This window comes from Pelophylax lessonae, assembly GCF_965119305.1.
Source record: "Pelophylax lessonae genome assembly, chromosome: 1".
NCBI classification, from domain to species: domain Eukaryota; kingdom Metazoa; phylum Chordata; class Amphibia; order Anura; family Ranidae; genus Pelophylax; species Pelophylax lessonae.
In genome coordinates, this window is record NC_138768.1 from 379525583 (window position 1) to 379545662 (window position 20080).

The 20080-nt window shown below is 44.0% G+C and overlaps 1 protein-coding gene across 3 annotated transcripts in view; it reads left to right on the forward strand.

Annotated features, from left to right (window-relative positions):
* The first annotated feature begins 1324 nt into the window (after positions 1 to 1324).
* RCL1 (RNA terminal phosphate cyclase like 1) overlaps positions 1325 to 20080 on the forward strand; it is a 61107-nt gene continuing 42351 nt past the window's right edge. Inside the window, exons 1-2 of one of the 3 annotated variants that reach the window (XM_082274017.1) lie at positions 1325 to 1559; positions 14125 to 14196. In XM_082274017.1, the coding sequence (XP_082130143.1) occupies positions 1424 to 1559; positions 14125 to 14196 (208 nt within the window). In that variant the 5' untranslated portion in view covers positions 1325 to 1423. Of the gene's footprint in view, positions 1560 to 14124; positions 14197 to 19363; positions 19454 to 20080 lie in introns of those variants that run through there. The other 2 variants (XM_082274019.1, XM_082274018.1) reach the window with 2 other exon arrangements.

Consider the following 20080-nt stretch of genomic DNA (forward strand, 5'->3'; position numbering starts at 1 on the left):
CGGTACTGTTCTGTTGGGACAAGGAGCTGACGATACTGTTCTGTTGGGACGGGGAGTAGATGGTACTGTTCTGTGGGGACAGGGAGCTGACGGTACTGTTCTGTTGGGACGAGGAGCTGACAATACTGTTCTGTTGGGACGATTTGCTGACTGTACTGTTCTGTGGGGATAGGGAGCTGACGGTACTGTTCTGTTGGGACGGGGAGCTAAGGGTACTGTTCTGTTGGGACGAGGAGCTGAAGGTACTGTTTTGTTGGGATGGGGAGTAGATGGTACTGTTCTGTGGGGATGGGGAGCTGACGGTACTGTTCTGTTGGGACAGGGAACTGACGGTACTGTTCTGTTGGGACGGGGAGTGGATGGTACTGATCTGTTGGGACGAGGAGCTGACGATACTGTTCTGTTGGGACGGGGAACTGACGATACTGTTCTGTTGGGACAGGGAGCTGAAGGTACTGTTCTGTTGGGACGGGGAGTGGATGGTACTGTTCTGTTGGGACGGGGAGTGGATGGTACTGTTCTGTTGGGACGGGGAGTGGATGGTACTGTTCTGTGGGGACAGGGAGCTGACGGTACTGTTCTGTTGGGACGAGGAGCTGACTGTACTGTTCTGTTGGGACAGGGAACTGACGGTACTGTTCTGTTGGGACGAGGAGCTGACGGTACTGTTCTGTTGGGACGAGGAGCTGACGGTACTGTTCTTTTGGGACGAGGAGCTGACGGTACTGTTCTGTTGGGACGAGGAGCAGACGGTACTGTTCTGTTGGGACAGGGAACTGACGGTGCTGTTCTGTTGGGACAAGGAGCTGAAGGTACTGTTCTGTTGGGACAGGGAGCTGACGGTACTGTTCTGTTGGGACGGGGAGTGGATGGTACTGTTCTGTTGGGACGGGGAGTGGATGGTACTGTTCTGTTGGGACGGGGAGTGGATGGTACTGATCTGTTGGGACGGGGAACTGACGATACTGTTCTGTTGGGACAGGGAGCTGAAGGTACTGTTCTGTTGGGACGGGGAGTGGATGGTCCTGTTCTGTTGGGACAGGGAGTGGATGGTACAGATGTGTTTTGGAAGATAAGGTAAAAAGGAGCACGTTTATGAGGACCACAATGTCTCTGCTGATATCACTAGTGAAGCACTTTCTACAAAGAAATGCGGACAAAATCTTTACCCGAGACTCTTCCTTGAGCCATATAACCCTAGTCAATCCGTCCTTTTCTCTGATTCCCAAGGTTGTTAATAAAGTTTGTTTAAGAAGAATAAAAAAAAAAAGGCGTGTGTGTTTGCAGTGTTTTCACTCCACCCTGTTCACATGACCCCTGACCTGAGGGTTTGAGCTTTCCATACGACTTCCCGTTCCAAACCACGTGTGCTGGCTGTGTGCTCTCTGGCAGCCTGTCCAAGCTGAGGTGGTGTGAGGGCGGCATGGCGAGCCAGGGGCACTGCCTGCGCTTCGAGGGCTGCAATTTCCTCCGGCAGCGCCTGCTGCTGTCCACCCTGAGCGGGAGGCCGGTGAAGATCCAGAGGATACGGGAGAAGGATGAGAGCCCCGGGCTCAGGGGTAAGGTGGATGATTACCGAGTATTGTGCTGCTGACAGAAGGCTTCATATCATGTGTGCTGCTAAATGTCTGCCCGCTACCCATCTCCTCTTTCTGGACTGTCCTATATTACAGCATTGGCATCACCGAGTGTCCCTAGCTAGTGTATGGGCTGCCATTCTGGGAGCAGGTATGGGCTGCCACCTTCATACTTCCATCATGAAAGACATGGCCATCCATACCTGACATTTACACAGCTCTGTCAGGTAGATCAATCAGGGCTTGTTCACACGGAGGCAACCAGAGGACGGTGCTAGAGCTGCTGTCTTACCACCCTGACTGCCCACCTAAACAAGGGCATCTGGCCGATCAGGGCTGTACACATGCCATAGTGCTTTGTGGTTGCAGCAGGTATTAAATGGCATGTTGCTTTTGACGGGGGACGCGGCATTGGCATGTTGCTTTTGACGGGGGAAGCGGCGTTGGCATGTTGCTTTTGACGGGGGACGCGGCGTTGGCATGTTGCTTTTGACGGGGGACGCGGCGTTGGCATGTTGCTTTTGACGGGGGACGCGGCGTTGGCATGTTGCTTTTGACGGGGGACGCGGCGTGTTGCGTTTTGACGGGGGACGCGGCGTTGGCGTGTTGCGTTTGACGGGGGATGCGGCGTGTTGCGTTTGACGGGGGACGCGGCGTTGGCGTGTTGCGTTTTGACGGGGGACGCCCGCGGTGGCTGTGACCCATTCCAAGTGAAAGGGGCCTCGCCGCAGCTGGTCAATATTTTCAGGGTTTACACCAGACAGTGGGGAGGTGACATCTCTCCACCTGCCTAACACCTCTGGAAAGCAATCCACCATGGATCTTTATTCAGAAGGCAGCCACACATTTCAGTGATCCCTTAAAGTGGTTAAGGCTGAAGGTTTTTTTTTTTTTTTTTTTATTCTATGCATGAAGGTAAAGGGGAAAAAAAAGCTTTAGTGTGCAGCCCCCCTAAGGCTCGGTTCACATATATGCGATGCGGGAAGGCTGTGAATTCGCAGCCTTTTCCCGCATCGCACACGCACCCCCGGCAGTTCACACTGCCATATGCGATACGCTGGGGGTGTCAATGTAATCTTAACGACACCCCCAGTTTGATCGCATATCGCAGTGCGATCGTGCAGTTCGCACAGGATCGGATCGCACAAGTGTGAACCGCTGTGCGATCCGATCCTGATGTGGCAGCAAAAATGCCTCCTGTGTGTGTTTGCTGCGGGTGCGATGCGAATTTAGCCATACAAACTGTATGGCTAAACTCGCACCGCACAGCTGATCGCATGTAATGTCGGAGCAGTGCGCTCCGACATTACATGCGAACCCCGCACACGCAGAAGTGTGAACCGGGGCTAATACTTCCCTAATCCTGATCAAGGGATGTGGACAAGAGCAGCAGCTCTCCTGGGTCTCGCCCTCATTGGCTGAGACAGCAGTGGGAGCCATTGGCTTCTGCGGTTGTAAGTCACAGCCAGTGAGGATGGAGCTGGAGTCAGGACTGAACTGTGCTCCGTGTGTCTTATAGACACAGAGGTGGCTCAGGAGAGAGCATGTACAAGTGCCCCAAAGCAAACGGTTTGCTATAGGGGGAGGGGCCAGCTGCGCAGGCAGGGGACCTGAGAAGAGGATGAGAAGCAGAAATTTAGCCGGAAACCCGAGTTGCCGGCTACATTTCTGCTTCTGATCCTCCTCTCCTCGGGTCCCCTGCCGGTGCAGCTGGCCCCTCCCCCCTATAGCAAACCGTTTGTTTCCTTAGTATAATCCTTTATTTGACTACATCATTTGCACAGGATCAATGCTGACATGTTTCGGCTATTGCCGCTTTACTCCTAGCATCGCTAGGAGTAAGGCGGCAATAGCCGAAACATGTCACTAGGAGTAAGGCGGCAATAGCCGAAACATGTCACTAGGAGTAAGGCGGCAGTAGCCGAAACATGTCACTAGGAGTAAGGCGGCAGTAGCCGAAACATGTCACTAGGAGTAAGGCGGCAGTAGCCGAAACATGTCACTAGGAGTAAGGCGGCAGTAGCCGAAACATGTCACTAGGAGTAAGGCGGCAGTAGCCGAAACATGTCACTAGGAGTAAGGCGGCAGTAGCCGAAACATGTCACTAGGAGTAAGGCGGCAGTAGCCGAAACATGTCACTAGGAGTAAGGCGGCAGTAGCCGAAACATGTCAGCATTAGTCCTGTGTATGATGTAGCAAAATAAAGGATTATACGAAGGAGTTATGGAGTTGCTTGCTAAATTTCTGATTTGGATGTACGAACAGGGGAGTGGGGAATCCCCCAGCCTGAGCACCAAATCTCAGCAAGTTTTTTTTTTTTATTATATTTGTGCGCTTGAGCTTTGTGCGCTTGAGCTTGTGTATCTTCTGTTTGTAAGAGGAGGATCAGGGTTGCTCTGTGCAAAACCAATACACAGAGCAGGTCAGTATTTTGGTATAAAAAATAAAAAAATAACCTTTACAAACCCCTAAAGTGGTTGTAAACCTCAGACATGAAATATGATCAAAGCATATCCCTCTATAGTTTGTGCTTGTCTCAATGAAGAGCACCAAGTGTCATTTCTGTCTGCTGCTTCCTTCCTCTATCAGCATGAGTCCCTTCTGACAAGTTTCCCTGATACCAAGAGAAAAAAAAAGTGACACAGGAGGGAATCTCCAGCTGATTGACAGCCTCAGCTCTGTGTGCTGTGTAAATGGGGGTGTGTCCCCTGCCACCAATCGGCTCTCAGAGCTCTACAGATTGTAACTTCATCTCTCTGCCCCCTTTCTCCTGATAACCCAAACAAGCTTTATAAATTCTGGACTTTGAACGAATTAAGAGAAGACTGCAGATACATGGATCCTGGCTCTCTGCTGCCTCATTGGATTTTTTTTTTTTTTTTTGAGTAATGGCGGTGATCAGTGACTTATAGCAGGACAGCGAGCAATCTGACACTCACTGACGCTTTGTGGGAGCTAACTGCCACTGACATTACCAGTAACATTATTAGTGATCAGTGCTAATATGCGCTGTCGCTGTACTAATGACACTGGGCAGGGTTAACATCTAGGGCAATCAAGGGGTTAAATATGTGCTCAACAAGTGTTTGTGTGTACTGTGTGCTGCTTTTACTGGGAATCTAGTTGTTTTCATTCCTTGCTCAGCAGCGAATGAAAAAAACAAACCAGATCCCCTGTCACAGAATACAGCTCTGTGCTGTTCACACTGATCACTGGCAGGGACCCGGTGATCGGCATCTGCTGTGACAAGTCACTGCAGGGGTGGGTGCACTCTAAATGTAGACTCGCATATGTATTTGTGATTCTGCACAGCCGGCCCACACTGTTGCAGTATATTTACAGTGCATGGTCAGCAAGTGGTTAAATATGGTGGCTACTTTTGTTTTATTTTTTTAGCTTTTAGGCCTTATGCACAAAGGGTGTTTTTACAGCTGCTTTTAGGAGCGTCAGACGTTCTTTTTTGCAGCTTAAAAACGCCCCTCCATGTTCTATGGCCTCATGCACACGCAGGCTTTTAGGAGCTGTAAGTGGCGTAGGCGTTTTTAAGCTGTAAAAAAAACCCAGGGCCAGCGCGTTCTGGTGCAGCAGCAGTAGGCTGTAAAAACGCCTGACACTGCTAAAGGCCGCATACAGCGTTAGGCCACGTCAGACGTTTTTAAGCTGTAGTAGTTGGATTTGAGGTTGGAAAATTGAAGAGGGCAGAGAAAGGCTGCCAAATTTTAACGCTGCTAAACGTGGCTAAAACGTGCATTAACGCCAATACAAAACACTTCTAAAAGCGCGTTTTTACAGCTGCTTTTTCCTGTTGTTAGAACTGGATTTGCAGCTTGTTTTTTCAAACTCCGTGTGCGCATGAGGCCTTTACCTGTATTTTCAGCGGATCCTACCTAGGGATGCACCGAAATTAAATTCTTGGCCGAAGCCGAATAATAATGAAATGCTTGGCCGAAGGCCGAATACCGAACGCGGTGTTTCGCATTTTTTCCATTTATTTTGCCAATTTTTTCACCATTACAATAATTAAATAATCTTGTCCTCTCATGTCTCTCTCTCTCTCTCGTCCTCTCACTCTCTCTTGTCCTCTCATGTCTCTCTCTCTCTCTCTCTCTCTCTCTCTCTCTCTCTCTCTCTCTCTCTCTCTCTCTCTCTCTCTCTCTCTCTCTCTCTCTCTCTCTCTCTCTCTCTCGTCCTCTCTCTCTCTCTCTCTCTCGTCCTCTCTCTCTCTCTCTCTCTCTCTCTCGTCCTCTCTCTCTCTCTCTCTCTCTCTCGTCCTCTCTCTCTCTCTCTCTCTCTCGTCTCTCTCTCGTCCTCTCATGTCTCTCTCTCTCTCTCTCGTCCTCTCATGTCCTCTCTCTCTCTCTCTCGTCCTCTCATGTCCTCTCTCTCTCTCTCTCTCTCGTCCTCTCTCTCTCTCTCTCTCTCTCTCGTCCTCTCTCTCTCTCTCTCTCTCTCTCGTCCTCTCTCTCTCTCTCTCTCTCTCTCTCGTCTCTCTCTCTCTCTCTCTCTCTCTCTCGTCCTCTCTCTCTCTCTCTCTCTCTCGTCCTCTCATGTCTCTCTCTCTCTCTCTCTCTCTCTCGTCCTCTCATGTCTCTCTCTCTCTCTCTCTCTCTCTCTCTCTTTTGTCCTCTCATGTCTCTGTCCTCTCATGTCTCTCCTTACCTCCCTCCCATCTGCAGAGTCGATGTTTGCTGTATGGCTCCTGTGCCCTGTCACAGGCGGAGGCGGAGTACATTTGGTATCACTCCGCCTGTGACAGAAGCCGGCGCTAAGCGGCTATACAGGAAGCATCCGCTCTGCTTCCTGTAGTGCCTCCGGCTATGTTTACAGTGATGCTCGGGGATGGCGGGTCGGGGACCCGCAATCTGGGCTTACCGACCCACCATCCGCGTCATTAAAAACGTCATTGTTCGGCAAAATTTATTTGGCCTATTTACTTATTCGTTTTAATAATTTCGGTTGCCGAACATTCGGTGCATCCCGTGACACACTTCCTGTCCTAGGGTGACGACACTCACTGTACTGTATATAGGATCAGTGTTGTCATCCTAGGACCTAGGCTAATCTTATTTGGGCTGAAGGCACCTCTCTTCTAATCCTTAAAGCGGTAGTATCCCGCTTTTTTACACTTTTACCTACAGGTAAGCCTATAATAAGGCTTACCTGTAGGTACAAATAATATCTCCTAAACCGGCATGGTTTAGGAGATATTTACAGTGCATGCAGCCGCTCGCGCGCTCTGAAGGTCCGGGGGACCTTCAATCTATTTGCCGGGAGCTTGCCGGAAAATCACTCCCGCGCACATGCGCGGGAGTGACGTCATCGCGGCTCCGGCCAATCATCGAGCCGGAGCCGTCTCTTCCAGCTAATCACCGCGCCGGAGCCGCCGAACCCGGAAGAGACGGCGAGGGATCATGGCAGCGCCCGCAGCGATGTCCGGGGGTCCGTGTCGGGGCTTCGTTCTAAGGTAAGTAATACATAATGAGCTAGTATGCGATGCATACTAGCTCATTATGCCTTTGTCTTGCAGGTTTTTTTTTTTTTTTTTTTTTTTTTTTTTTGAACTTTGGGTTTACAACCGCTTTAAGGGTCTCATACACACTATAAGATTTTCTGAAGACTTTTTCTTTTAGACTTACCAAAACCATATAATATGAGGTCAAACCTAAACACTTTCCATTTGTATGCAATCTGGCAGGCCGTTGCACTACATAGAAAAGGTAAATCTGAAGGAAATCTAACCACAAAAGTTGGATAGTGTGTATCCAGCTTTAAAAACGGAGAGAGAGGTGTTCTGTAAGCTGCAGAAGGAAACAGGGAAGGTTTAAAAAAGCTGAAATTTCAAAGTCCAATTTGAATGAATTACGTAGGCATTACCTTTCTCATCTGGGGTGTTTGCAAATGCATCTTTGTAACCCATCACAACTAGGACTCACTGTATCTTCTGCTGGCTTCTCCCTAGCATACATGAGAAATGCAATACAATACTTTAAATTGGACAATACTAATATAAATTCAGACAATTTGAGCTGGCGATGCTCCATTTCCTGTTTCTCATAGTCATTCATCAGAAAAACCTGGTTCTCCCCTTTTAGGCTCCAGGTACACAAGCGTTTTTTTAAGCTGTAGAAGCTGTTAGCATTTTTTCCTGTTTTCTAGAAGCTAAATAGTGTTACCCTATGTGTCCATGTACACTACTTTAGGCTGTTAGGTCCCTTTGACACATACGGTCCGTTTTTCATCCATTGACAGATGAAAAACGGACATCAATGCATCTCTATGTAAAAACGGATGACAACAGATGATCATCCGCTGTTTTCATCCGCTTCCGTCAATGTCCGTTTTCTGGAATGGATGAATGCCCTATTTTTCATCCGTCAAAAAAAGGGATGTAAACGGACAAACAGTCCTTTTTTCATCCGTTTTTGCATTGGTAGTGGATGTAAAAAAATGGATGGAAACGGATGAAAAACTGATACATTTTGACGTGACTGAACTGAAAGGGGCCTAAGTGTTTTTCTTTTTATTATTATTTTTTAGCTTCAGCATCTAAGGAGCAGGAAATTTTTTTTTTTTTTTTTTTTTTTGTTTACTTAGAGCATTTTTTCTAGCCTAAACACTAGGGCTAAAGTTGGCCACATATTGATCAAAATTTGGCCAGTTAAGCAGAGACTGGCTGAATTTCGATGTGTATGGGCACCCACCCAAGTCGATCGACCCATGTACAACCAGCCGAGTGCTTCCGGCTATAGCCAACAACATTATTCATTGTTTTGCTGGCATAGAAGGCTTCCTGCACTCCCCACTTGTAGAATACAATAGTGCTGTGGGAGGGATTCCCCCCCATCAACACTAACTGTGGTGATGCGAGAATCAAGCAATTTTCTTTCCACTCGTGTTTTGAAGGAAATAAAATTGCATAATCCATGCCCTGCCTAATGCTAGGAGTGTCTGCACAGGACATGAACTAATGCTTATATGCATGTTTATACCATATCTTTTCTGTAAATATCTCCTAACCTTAGTTCTCTTGCCCAAGAGCTAGTCTTAATGGCATCGGTTTTAGATGCCTCTGGGACTGCTCAGAGTTCATTGACAGGTGCATTAAATGCCTAACTCCCAGGTTTTAGAGAAGTTTAGTTTGTTTGGAACAAGTTGGTCTATCAGCCGTTTGCCTCTCCTCGGCCAATCAAGAAAGCTTTTTTATTCATTCTTTAAATACAAAGCTCCCTGTGAATGGCTGAGCAGCACTCAGCCCGACTTGATTTTGTCCTGAGAGCAGGATGGGAAGCTTGGTTCCTGCTGCCAGACAGCAGCGCTGTGTACTGTATGTAGCTAAGGGTACAGCGCAACAAGCTACTGCATCTCTTGGTCTAAACAAACAATTTTAAACTTCACTAAAACCTAAAGTGAGACTTTAACCTGCAGTTTAATCCATTCTGGCCTCAAGCAGGTTCTGCATTTCCATAGACTTGTATCAAAAGCTTGTCAACACAGCCATGGCTAATAGCAGATTTCTGTCAGAGCCAAGAGAATCTACAGATCCTATTTATTATATTTTGTAATGAGCTTCAGTAATGACCAGGGTGGCTAAAAATCGATGATTTGATTAAAAAAAAAATCATTGGACTTTTTTTAATATAAATCTGTTATTTTTATTTTATTTTTTTTAAAAAATGCTCTTGGAGTAAACATCTAAATATAGTTTTCTATTTTAAAATACTTTAATATTTTAGTTTATTCAGCATGAAATGGAGCTTAGTTATGTAGCAAAAATCTGTATATTTTGCAATATTTAAATTTTTGGTAAACTCATTCGATGAATCCAAGCTATGCAGGCTGAGATAAGATGCACTGCATTGATGCAGTCACACAATTTCACACTACTTACATTTAAAGAACACCTTTATTTCAAATCCTTCATGGCAGTGCCTATACATCTACTCACCCGCATCACCAGCTGTCCCATTAAAGTGAATGGGACGGTCAGTGAGTCAACAGTGGGTCAGAGGAAGAGCCGTTGCAGGACAGAGATGACCGTTGCTCTTTAAAAATTATGATTTAAATCAAGCCTTTACTAGTGATTTAAATTGTGCTTTAAATCAATACCACCTTGGTGATGCCTCACAAGATAATTACTGGATATCTGTCTTCACAAAGCCAGGTCATCAGATTAGTGTTGATTGTGGAAGCCTCTCCGCAACTGTTTGGTATTTAATTAGCTGTCTGAACATTGCTCCATTCTTTACTTATGAATGTAGTCAGGCATTGATTATTTCGTATAACTCAAGTCAGACCTGTAGGTTCTCTGCTTCTGTGTAAATTACTGGTATAACCCTGAAATAATTACCAGTTCAATGGTGCAGCTTATCTCCAGATCTCAGCAGCCCTTGATTATGACTCTAGGACCGATTTACTGTGGCCAAGGGAGGGTAAGGTTTGATGCAAAGGCACAATTGTCCACCAACACAGTCAACCAGTGGGTCCATCTCTATCAGTCTGCCCTCTGCCAAGTACTGAAATCTTGGAGACACTGTGGAGGGAGCTCACCTCAGTAGTTTAGCCCAGTAATTATTTTCTTCATGGGATCAGCAGACCTTAAGTCAATTTCTTCCTAGGTCTTATTTGATGTTTGACAATATTTACTGTGGTTCACAAAAAAATTCCGTTGGTGAATAAAGACAGATTTCAGTGTGGGAAGTAAGAAAAAAAAAAAAAGAATATTTAATGGGGAAAAATGATAAATGTTTAAAGTTTGCATCGTCTCTGGGCAAGTGGAAATGTTTCAGTCAAAGGTCCCCCACCTATCTGCAGAGCCATGTTGCTCATGGTCTTCTTTTTTGTTTTTTTGCTATCTTTTTAACCTTCTGTGTGTAGAAATCCTTTGCTGAACTCCAGGTAATGGCTTCTTGATTCTCATCTTCCAGCAGAGCAGGGAGGTGCTGGATGCAGGCCACCCATTGTGAGATAGATGTGCCCTAAAGGGGTGGATAAGAAAATCCGCCTCCCAGGTATCGTGAGGGATACCTGGGGGTACCTAGGGGGATCGGTCTTCTCAATAGAAATTACTGCCAGAACAACGGTTATAAGTGAGTGAGCCAATGGAAAAGGTGCAAAAGGGTAGGACATCTAAGATGTATGCGGAGGGGGTAAAGTTGCAGCAAATCATTTTAATGGGGAGAAAAGGATGCAATGGACAGAGATGGGAGAGAAGAACATTGTACATTTGGAGATAGAGGGCAGGAGGAAGGCATATAGAGGACACCAAGTGAGAGGTTGTGAGGCAATTGGGTAAAATATTTGTGGGTGTATGTATCTTTCTCCATCTTTATTATGAAGGTCCATTGGATTTCCCCAGAAAAAGCAAGTCTCGAAATGCATTGGGCATAATATCCATATAAGCAATATGTTACCTTTTTTTTTTTTTATTTTTGGGATGTTTCTAACAATTCCTCTCTATGTTAGATAGATATATAGAGATATAGAAATGGATAGATATATATATATAATATATAGATTTAATTGAGCTTTTGTTCTATGGGACAGCAGGCAGGATTTCTTATGCTTAAGCCCCGGTTCACACTTCTGCGAGTGCCGGGTTCGCATGTAATGTCGGAGCGCACTGCTCCGACATTACATGCGATCAGCTGTGCGGTGCGAGTTTAGCCATACAGTTTGTATGGCTAAATTCGCATCGCACCCGGCGCAAACACACACAGGAGGCATTTTTGCAGCCGCATCAGGATCGGATCGCACAGCGGTTCACACTTGTGCGATCCGCTCCTGTGCGAACTGCAAGATCGCACTGCGATATGCGATCAAACTGGGGGTGTCGTTAAGATTACATTGACACCCCCAGCGTATCGCATATGGCAGTGTGAACTGCCGGGGGTGCGTGTGCGATGCGGGAACAGGCTGCAAATTCACAGCCTTCCCGCATTGCATAAGTGTGAACCGGGGCTTACACTTAACTAAAATAAACAAGCAAACGCCTGTATTTGGAAAAATTATTGGCCGCGGCCGTTTATTATTGGTTTTAAAATTGTCAATAAATATGTAATAAACGTAAACACTCAACAGCCTAGCCACCACTGCTCAGGCCGGATAAAAAAAACTACAGGTAAAACCATAACTTCCACTCAAATATATAAAAAAAACGTCCCCCTTTGCTATAGCAAAGGTGACCCACCACATAAAAACAGCCACGACAAGGGAGGGGGGGATGGGGAACTCACACCGCTGAGTCTTCTGAGGCGAATAAGCCCCTCTGAGGCGAGCCCCTCCTTTTTATAGGGGCTTAGAAGCTTCTACCCTAAACCTATCCCCATAGGTTCACTGACACCTGCAAAGCTACACCACTACAGCTGTTACCTCAGGATATCACTAAATCTCCCTCCTTTTTTACCCGAGGAAAAAAGGAGGGAAATATACCTCACAGAACTCTCCTATTTCTCCGCCACTCTCCCATGAGGAAAAGGGGGCTTATTACAGCCTTCCCTTTTCCTCTCATTCTTTGTTGGGTTTGTGACTTTTTGGCCTGTCAATTGATTTTTATCTCTACTTTTTTTTAAAATGATTGTCTAATTTGGTGCTTTTAAAATCCCTGTCATCCATGTTGTTTTTCTTTTGTATTTAGACAAATTCTAGAAGGGGCACAGATGAGAGGGGTTGATTTACTGAAACTGGGCAGTGCAAAATCTGGTTCAGCTGTGCATGGTAGCCAGTCCACTTCTAACTTCAGCTTGTTCAATTAAACTTTGACAAAAAAAAAAAACCTGGAAGCTGATCGGTTTCTTTGTAGAGATGCACTAGATTTTGCACTCCAATTTTAGTAAATCAACTCAATAGTGTTAACTAAAACCTTTTTTTAGTTTTGGCCCTCAGGGAGCTGACACTGATTCCAGGAGGGTTGATGAGGTAATTGGATAGGCAGGAGTACCAAGCATAGGGGCAGGACAGAACTTTAAGGACCTGGTGGTATTAGAAGGTGATAGGACCAGTTAATTGGAAGTTCGCTGTGGACTACACTGAGGTTTATATATTTTATTTTATTTTTTGCTATTGATTGTAGATTCTGCCAGCTGTCTGCTGGTAATCACAAGAGGTGAGTGGACCTGATGGGGGACTAGTCCCTTATGCCTCGTACACACGCAACGATTATCGGCCGACCGATCGGTCGACTTTTGTCCAGTGTTGTTGTGTTGGTTGAAATATGCTCTAGACTGCACACAAATTTTCTCGGCCAACAAAAATCTACTTCAGAAGTGATGTCATGTGATGGTTTACTTTCCGTGTGTTTTTTCTTCTCTGAGCATGCCCAGTCTTGCTCATCAGATTTTTGTCTGCCGAAATCTGTACTGACTGACGGAAAATCGGCCGTTGTGTTGACGGCCAACAAAAATTTTATAGTCTGCACACCAGATTTTATTCGGCCGAAAAGTCGAAGTCAGTTGTCGAAAGCATCATACTAACAAGCCGAAAATCGGCCGATCGGACGTTGGCCGAAAATTCACGGCCAACTATCAATGCGTGTGTACGAGGCATAAGTTTCCTCATCAGGCTCCACCCACTGTCAGTGGGTTTCCAGAAGCCTGGTACCTGTGAAGCCGTCCGTGTCTAACGACCATTGATGGGGGAGGAAGGGGTAGTGGGGGCAAACATGTCACTGTGCTCTATAGTGTACACAGGCAAGCACTCATCCTGTCTTTGTATGCCAAGCTAGAATTGGTCTAAAAACCTCCATTTTTTTTTTTTCTTATGTTTTTTTATCTACGAACTGGAGTGTACATTTTTTTTTTATGTGGTGCATACATACTGCCACATGTAAAAGTGGCACTTTTCAGAGCTACCTTAATCTGTCACATCTTTGAGTAAAGGTACCAAAACTGGCGGCAGGGTTTTTTTTTTTTTTTTTTTAATATGGCACAGACCTTTTAAAGTGCATGTTCCCATTTGTCCGATTTGACCTAGGCTAAAGGTCCATGCCACTAGAAAAGTGACACAAATGCTTTATTGAATCACCACCAATGTTTTGTACTATTTATATACAGTTCCTAGCGAACAAGATCACTTTTTTTATTTTTTAATATGAAGGAATGGTGGGGTTCACGTTAAAGATTTTTATATTGTTCACCTCACACTGGTACCAAGATTTCCACTAAGGCTACATTCACACCTGAGCGTAGCGTTTTTCGCGCGTTTTTTACTGCGATTTTTTCCAGCGATTTTTGTGCAGGCGTTTTTAGATTGAATAGAGATCAATGGAAAACGCCTGTAATCTGCCCAAAAAGAAGCTCATGTACTTGAGCGTTGGGCGTTTTGTATACAGCGTCAAAACGCTCAGATGTGAACAGGGGCCATTGAAATGAATAGGAATTGTCTTGTTGGGCGTTTTGAGAGCTGATCCTAGAGCAGAAAAACGCCCCAAAACGCCTACATGTGAACATAGCCTAAATCTTCCTGTATGGAATTATGTTTTGTTTATTGGTAAATGTGATATAAACTTCCCTGCAGCTTTAGATACTCATGTCATTTTTTTTTTGTTTTGTAGATTTTGAAGCAAGCTTTATTAGACTAATGGACAAGGTAACCAATGGTACAAGGATAGAGATCAATGAAACTGGTAAGTGCCTATTTGGTGTAAGTGTCATTTAATTTCTGTTATTTCTGAGACAAGTTTATGTTCTACATTCTGATCCCACCCCAATTTGTCCTTCCAAATGGCTTATGCAGGAGTTGGTAACCACACCCAGAATTCCTATTACTCTGTGCTTGTTATTGAGCCAGCGGAAGCCCTAGCATTCCCTTTACAGATCTGGCTTAACAGTCTGTTTTCTCTTTGTTTTGTGTTTCCATGTGATAGGCATAATATGCAATGACATAAAATGACACTGAGATTAGACACTGTACGTGCAGATTTGTGAAGATGTAGCCCAACTCCAACCCCACCTTCTTTTTTTTTTTTTTTTTCTGGTTTTAAATTGAGAGAGGGCACAACCTTAATAAGGTGTCCCTGTTGATGAGATTTTCCTTCACTTTCTGTCTCATTGAAAGGTAGGCAAAGGCATATGATATGATTGCAAGTCTGGGGACACTACTGTAAACACCAGCAGAAAAATGGTTTGTAGTACAGAGGGAAGGGTTAGAACCTTGGCTAAGTTTTTATTCCTGACTGCCTTTCTGTACTAGTGATGGCCATTCGGCTCAGTTCTTGTAGCAGTGTCACTGAAATACATTTTGAGGGGAAGTCTGCAATATAATTAGTAAGCATTATAAACGTGATGGAGCGTCTAACTCTTCCCTATTCTATATGCAGAGATCTGGCTGGAATTGGGATACATAGAGCTTAACTCCACACACAAAAGGAAACAAAGAAACGTTTCAATACATCAGCAACCACACCTAGAATGTTGTGTATAACTGCCAATAAATGAGCCTTATATGACTAAAAGGCTTAAAGGATAGGTTCACTTATCCTTATCAGTTATCACTCTTAAAATGAATAAATTGTACATCTTTTTGCAGGCAAAAAAATATTTTTTTAGCCTGTAAAGCATTGTGCCAGTGATCTGCAAAGGATGTTGGGGCTTGTAGTTTATTCATACACACAGTTGTGTGAATAAATGATGTGACCATGTGGGCTGAGCCCTGCATGGCCACGCTGATTTTAAAAAGTGACAGCTAGTATGGGGAACGTCTCCATGTGCTGTTACAGGCAGCGGTTGCAGCATTGGGAACATGTTACATGTGAACTTATCCTTTAATTTATGGAGCATAACCTACGCATCTCAACATAGTTTGATCAGGTAGGGCTTGCCAATGCTGCTTTGTATGGGCATTTCCATTTTTCTCAAGCACAGTGTTTTCTTATTGAATGAAAGCTGAAAGGAGTCACTGCCCTCAGTACAAAAACATCAACCCACATAATATCTTGCTCCTGGTGACTGCTAGGAATTGTAGTTTGCAGGCACACAGATAAAACACAGGGTGAGCCTGTACTGTACTTCCTAGTGGCATGCTTTAAAGAAGTTACCTGATGCAATAAAGTGAGAGCACAGCGAATAGCCGGAATTAACCCAAATAAACTTTTTGAAATTAGATTTTCGTGTGGATTGATGAACAACCAGGGAGTAATCCTGCAGAATGTGTCTTGCCTTGCTTGGTGTTCAGTTTTAAAGGCATGGTTCACCTTTTAAAAACTGCCTGTACATATAAGGATGTCTGTAGATAACACAAGCTGTGCAGCTTTGCCCAAAAAATTCCTTTGCTAAAGGTGTAGGCTATCTACATACCTCATGAAGCCGGACTGGCAAAAAACACATTGCTAAGAGAGACTAGGCTGTTATTATTCTCACCTTCGTGAGCTCTTTCTGTGATTCAATCCCCCGCCACCAACATGTGCTTTCTCTCCCCTGATATGCAGTAGGTGGGAGCTCAGTATTCAAAAGCTCATAGCGAACTACCAGGTTAGCTGTTTTAGTACTGCACTGTAGGGGGAGCTCTGTGTGTCATTGTTCCCTGATCAAGCTCCTTCTTGAGCTCCAGGGTGCCATCCATAGCATCCTGGTTAAGAGAGGCAGTAGGTCACGCTCGCCCTGTGCAATGTATAGTTCAGAGCTCTGCTGGTCTCAGTTTTGTATCTCTATGGGGCCGAGACCAGCAGAGCTCCAAACTATACACTGGCACAGGGTTACGTGATCTACAGCCTCTCTCAATCAGGATGCAATTAGGGCTGCAACTAACGATTGATTATTTTCATAATCGATTAATTGGCAGATTATTCCGATGTAAAAATAAAAACACAGTGTGGTGTATAATTTAGTTATGTAATGTTTAAAAAAAAAAGTAATAAACACCATTTTTTTCTTGAATATCTTTATGCGGTGGTAAATACAAATAACCAGCTATATAGTGAGAAAAGATATACCTGTGCTCAAATCCCATTAGCTTTAACATGTATTTAAACTATCAGGTGCTAAAGGGGAGTGACCACATATTAACACTACAAATTCTGTATGGACTATATGTGAACTAAATATCCCTGTTTTTCATTGTATAGTTTGCTGGAAAGGGTGCTCTGGTACTAAAACCGATACCTTTTATTGCAATTCCATTGACTTGCATGGAGTACTGTTAAATGAAGTTGCAAGCCGCGATGAAATCAGATGTCCAAATTGCACTGATCTGCGGCTTTGAAATCACGCTGAAGTAGCGCAATTTCAAAGCCACAAAAGAACTGTTCATAATTATAAAGAAACGGTTATAATTTTTGATTAGTCTAAAAAAAAAACTGGCACGATATTAAAAATGGGTATCTGTAATTGATATCGGGAAGTACTTGAGAAAAAGTATCAATACTTCCTTTTCTGGGGTGCTCTGTCGGTGCCTCTTGCTCCTCTTGTCTTAGAGTGCTCGCAAGCTGCAAAGTATAATATAGCAAAGTAAAAAAAAAAAAACTGCCTTTCAAATCACTTCCTTCTCCTTGCCAGGACTTGTCCCATGAGGCATTGCTCCTCACACATTCACAAGCTTACTGACCTGTATGGAGGTTGTACTGGGCTGTATGTGTGCTGCACTGTGTATACTAACATGTATGGAGGGTGTACTGAGCTGTATGTGTGTTGCACTGTGTATACTGACATGTAGTGACGGTGCACTGAGCTGTAGGTGTGCTGCACGATGTATGCTGATGTTTTTTGGAGGGTGTACTGAGCTTTAGTTGCGCCGCAGTGTTGTATACTGACATGTATTGAGGGTGTACTGAGCTGTATGTGTGTTGCACTGTGTATACGGACATGTATGGAGGGTATACTGCGCTGTATGCATGCTGCACTGTGTATACTGACATGTATGGAGGGTGTACTGGGCTGTATGCTTGCTGCACTGTGTATACTGACATGTATGGAGGGTGTACTGAGCTGTATGTGTGCTGTACTATGTATACTGACATGTATGGAGGGTGTACTGAGCTGTATGCTTGCTGCACTGTGTATACTGAAATGTATGGTGGGTGTACTTGGCTGTATGTGTGCTGCACTGTGTATACTGACCTGTATGGAGGGTGTACTGAGCTGTGTGTGTGTTGCAGTCAATTTCCTGATATGTAAACAAATAATGCATTCTATATGCAGGCCAACTAATCGGCTGACCAACTAATCGATTATGAAAATAGTTGACAACTATTTTCATAATCGATTCGTTAATCGTTAATTAATCGATTAGTTTCAGCCCTAGATGCAATGGCACCCTGTGTGAGAGAGGCTGGGTTAGGTTTTAATAAAAAAACAGTATTTGTGATCTTAAAGTGGTTGTAAACCCTCACATATACAGAGTGAAGTGAACAGCTTTAGATGATTCACAGAGATGAAACAAATCCTCCTACATAGGTTTTAATTCACCTGCAGTCTTTCCCTCTCTACACCCTTTCAGAAGTGCAGATTGTGTTTAAAAAAATCTTTCTGTCAGTATCACTGAGAAAGGGTGGAGACTGCAGTTACACTGTGTGAGAGCTGATTGGAGGAAAGGAACACCCCCCCCCCCCCTCCACACAGCGGAAAGAACTGTGTTGTGAATCTAGACAAGCTCCGTTCTAAACTCCCTTCCCTCCTCCTGATGCAAATTTATCTTGTGTCTGGAAAACTTCTCAGAAGTGACTCCTGCTGAGAACAGAGGAACAAAGCACCAGAGAGAAACGACACTTAGAGGTTTGGAGAGAGATTAGTAAACACTACAAATATGTGCTTAGTTCAAAATCCATTACTAGGGTTTACAACCACTTTAGGTAATGGCAAAGTTATTTCTGAATAAAAAAGAAAAAATGTATTCATTTTTAGGAATTGTATAAGTCTTTTGTTTCCATGTAGTTTCAGCGGGCTTTCCATTTATTGTCGTCTTGCATTTAGTTAGTTCAGCAGTTTTTGGTTCGCTAATTGGCAAGCATCCTGTAAAAAAATCGGAGGGATATGGAAATTTGGCAGGTACACGTTTATTTGCTGTTGAGATCACGTGTCGCACGTATGGTCCAATCATCAAAGTGGCCTGTGCACGGTCATGTCCCCTCTGGTTGGTGAGCCTAGTTTTTGGACTCTCGGTTTCTGGAGCACTGCACCAGTGATTACCACCAGTTCCAATAACGCTTGCTGGGTGGCAACCCATTCCCTTGGACAAAGAAATTTGGCAGCGCATAGTCCTGTTTATTTAAAGAATATTCTAATTCTAAATATTCTTTGTCCATATTTGTTTTGCAGGCATCCCATTTAAATAGTGTTGGCAGATGAGTGACTTTGTAATGGGACAGAAAGGAGTAGCAATATAAACCAATGTTGACTCTGAAAATCAGATGACATTTGATTAATTTTTGTGTATAGTCTAGAGCTTGTTTTGGTGATGTTCTCGCAAAGAAAAAAAATAAATATATATATAATATACTTGCCTTGTAAAATTGGTTTATAGATTTAAAGCACACCTGTGAGAAATGTTAAACATGCCGGGGATGAATGTGCTGCATTGCAAATGTCATTTGATACTCAGAACTAATTTGAGTGCTTGGTGGTGGGGAATGGTGTGGGGTTAAAGGTAGGACTGGTAGGCATTTTGTTTTTTTAATTTGTATGATAGGTTTGCCTTAAAGTAGAGGGCCCTGAAAGTGTTGACACTAAAATATAGCTCTACTGGTTAAACTGTTTTGGCAGCACTAGGGAGCAAAGTACAGTCACACAGCTAACATTTTTGTGGGACTATTAAAAGCAAAAAACATGTTTATCGCACTACTTGTGAAGGAGAGCAGCACACGGGGTGAGTTCTGGATAGGAAGAGCGACGCAGTGAATGCTGTACCTGCCAAAGTGCAGCACAGGTTTGCCTCCTAGTTATTTATTCCAGGTTAAGGTCTTTTGCAACTTGACAAACATTTTTGTTCTTGCTTGAAATGAAGTATTCTAATTTTTCTTTTTTGAGAACCCTGGGATTTTGTAATAGTTTCTCTTCCTCATTCTCGTATATTGGGTAGTATTCAGACAAGTTTCTACAAGACTAAAAGGGATTTTGCTTTGTAGTGAAATGTTGCACAATCCAGCTTATGTATTGTCAGTTATCTATCGGTATAAAGAAAATAAAACTTTAAAATACCCTGGATCAGAAATAAAGCTCGATGAGGGATTGCTTGGCTCACTGGCATATGGGAAAATTTGGATTCCCTGTTTTGAGTAGCTATGCATGAGCCTATTTACACAAACTGTGACAGCACAAATCTTTTAATACCAGCTTCTAGAATTAAAGAATTAAACTGCATTTTTTTAAACAAATGCATACATTTTGAAGTGGATGAACATTGCAGGTGCACCTAAATGCACTTATGAACAGTTTACTCATATTAACTTATTAGTAGCATAATTATTAAACTGCAGACCTTGTGTGCCCATCTATGCTGTCCCTCGCTCCATATTGGGTAGGGTCTGATGTGTATGGTTCAATAGCCTTTGTAAAATGGTGCATACATGGGGGGTGATT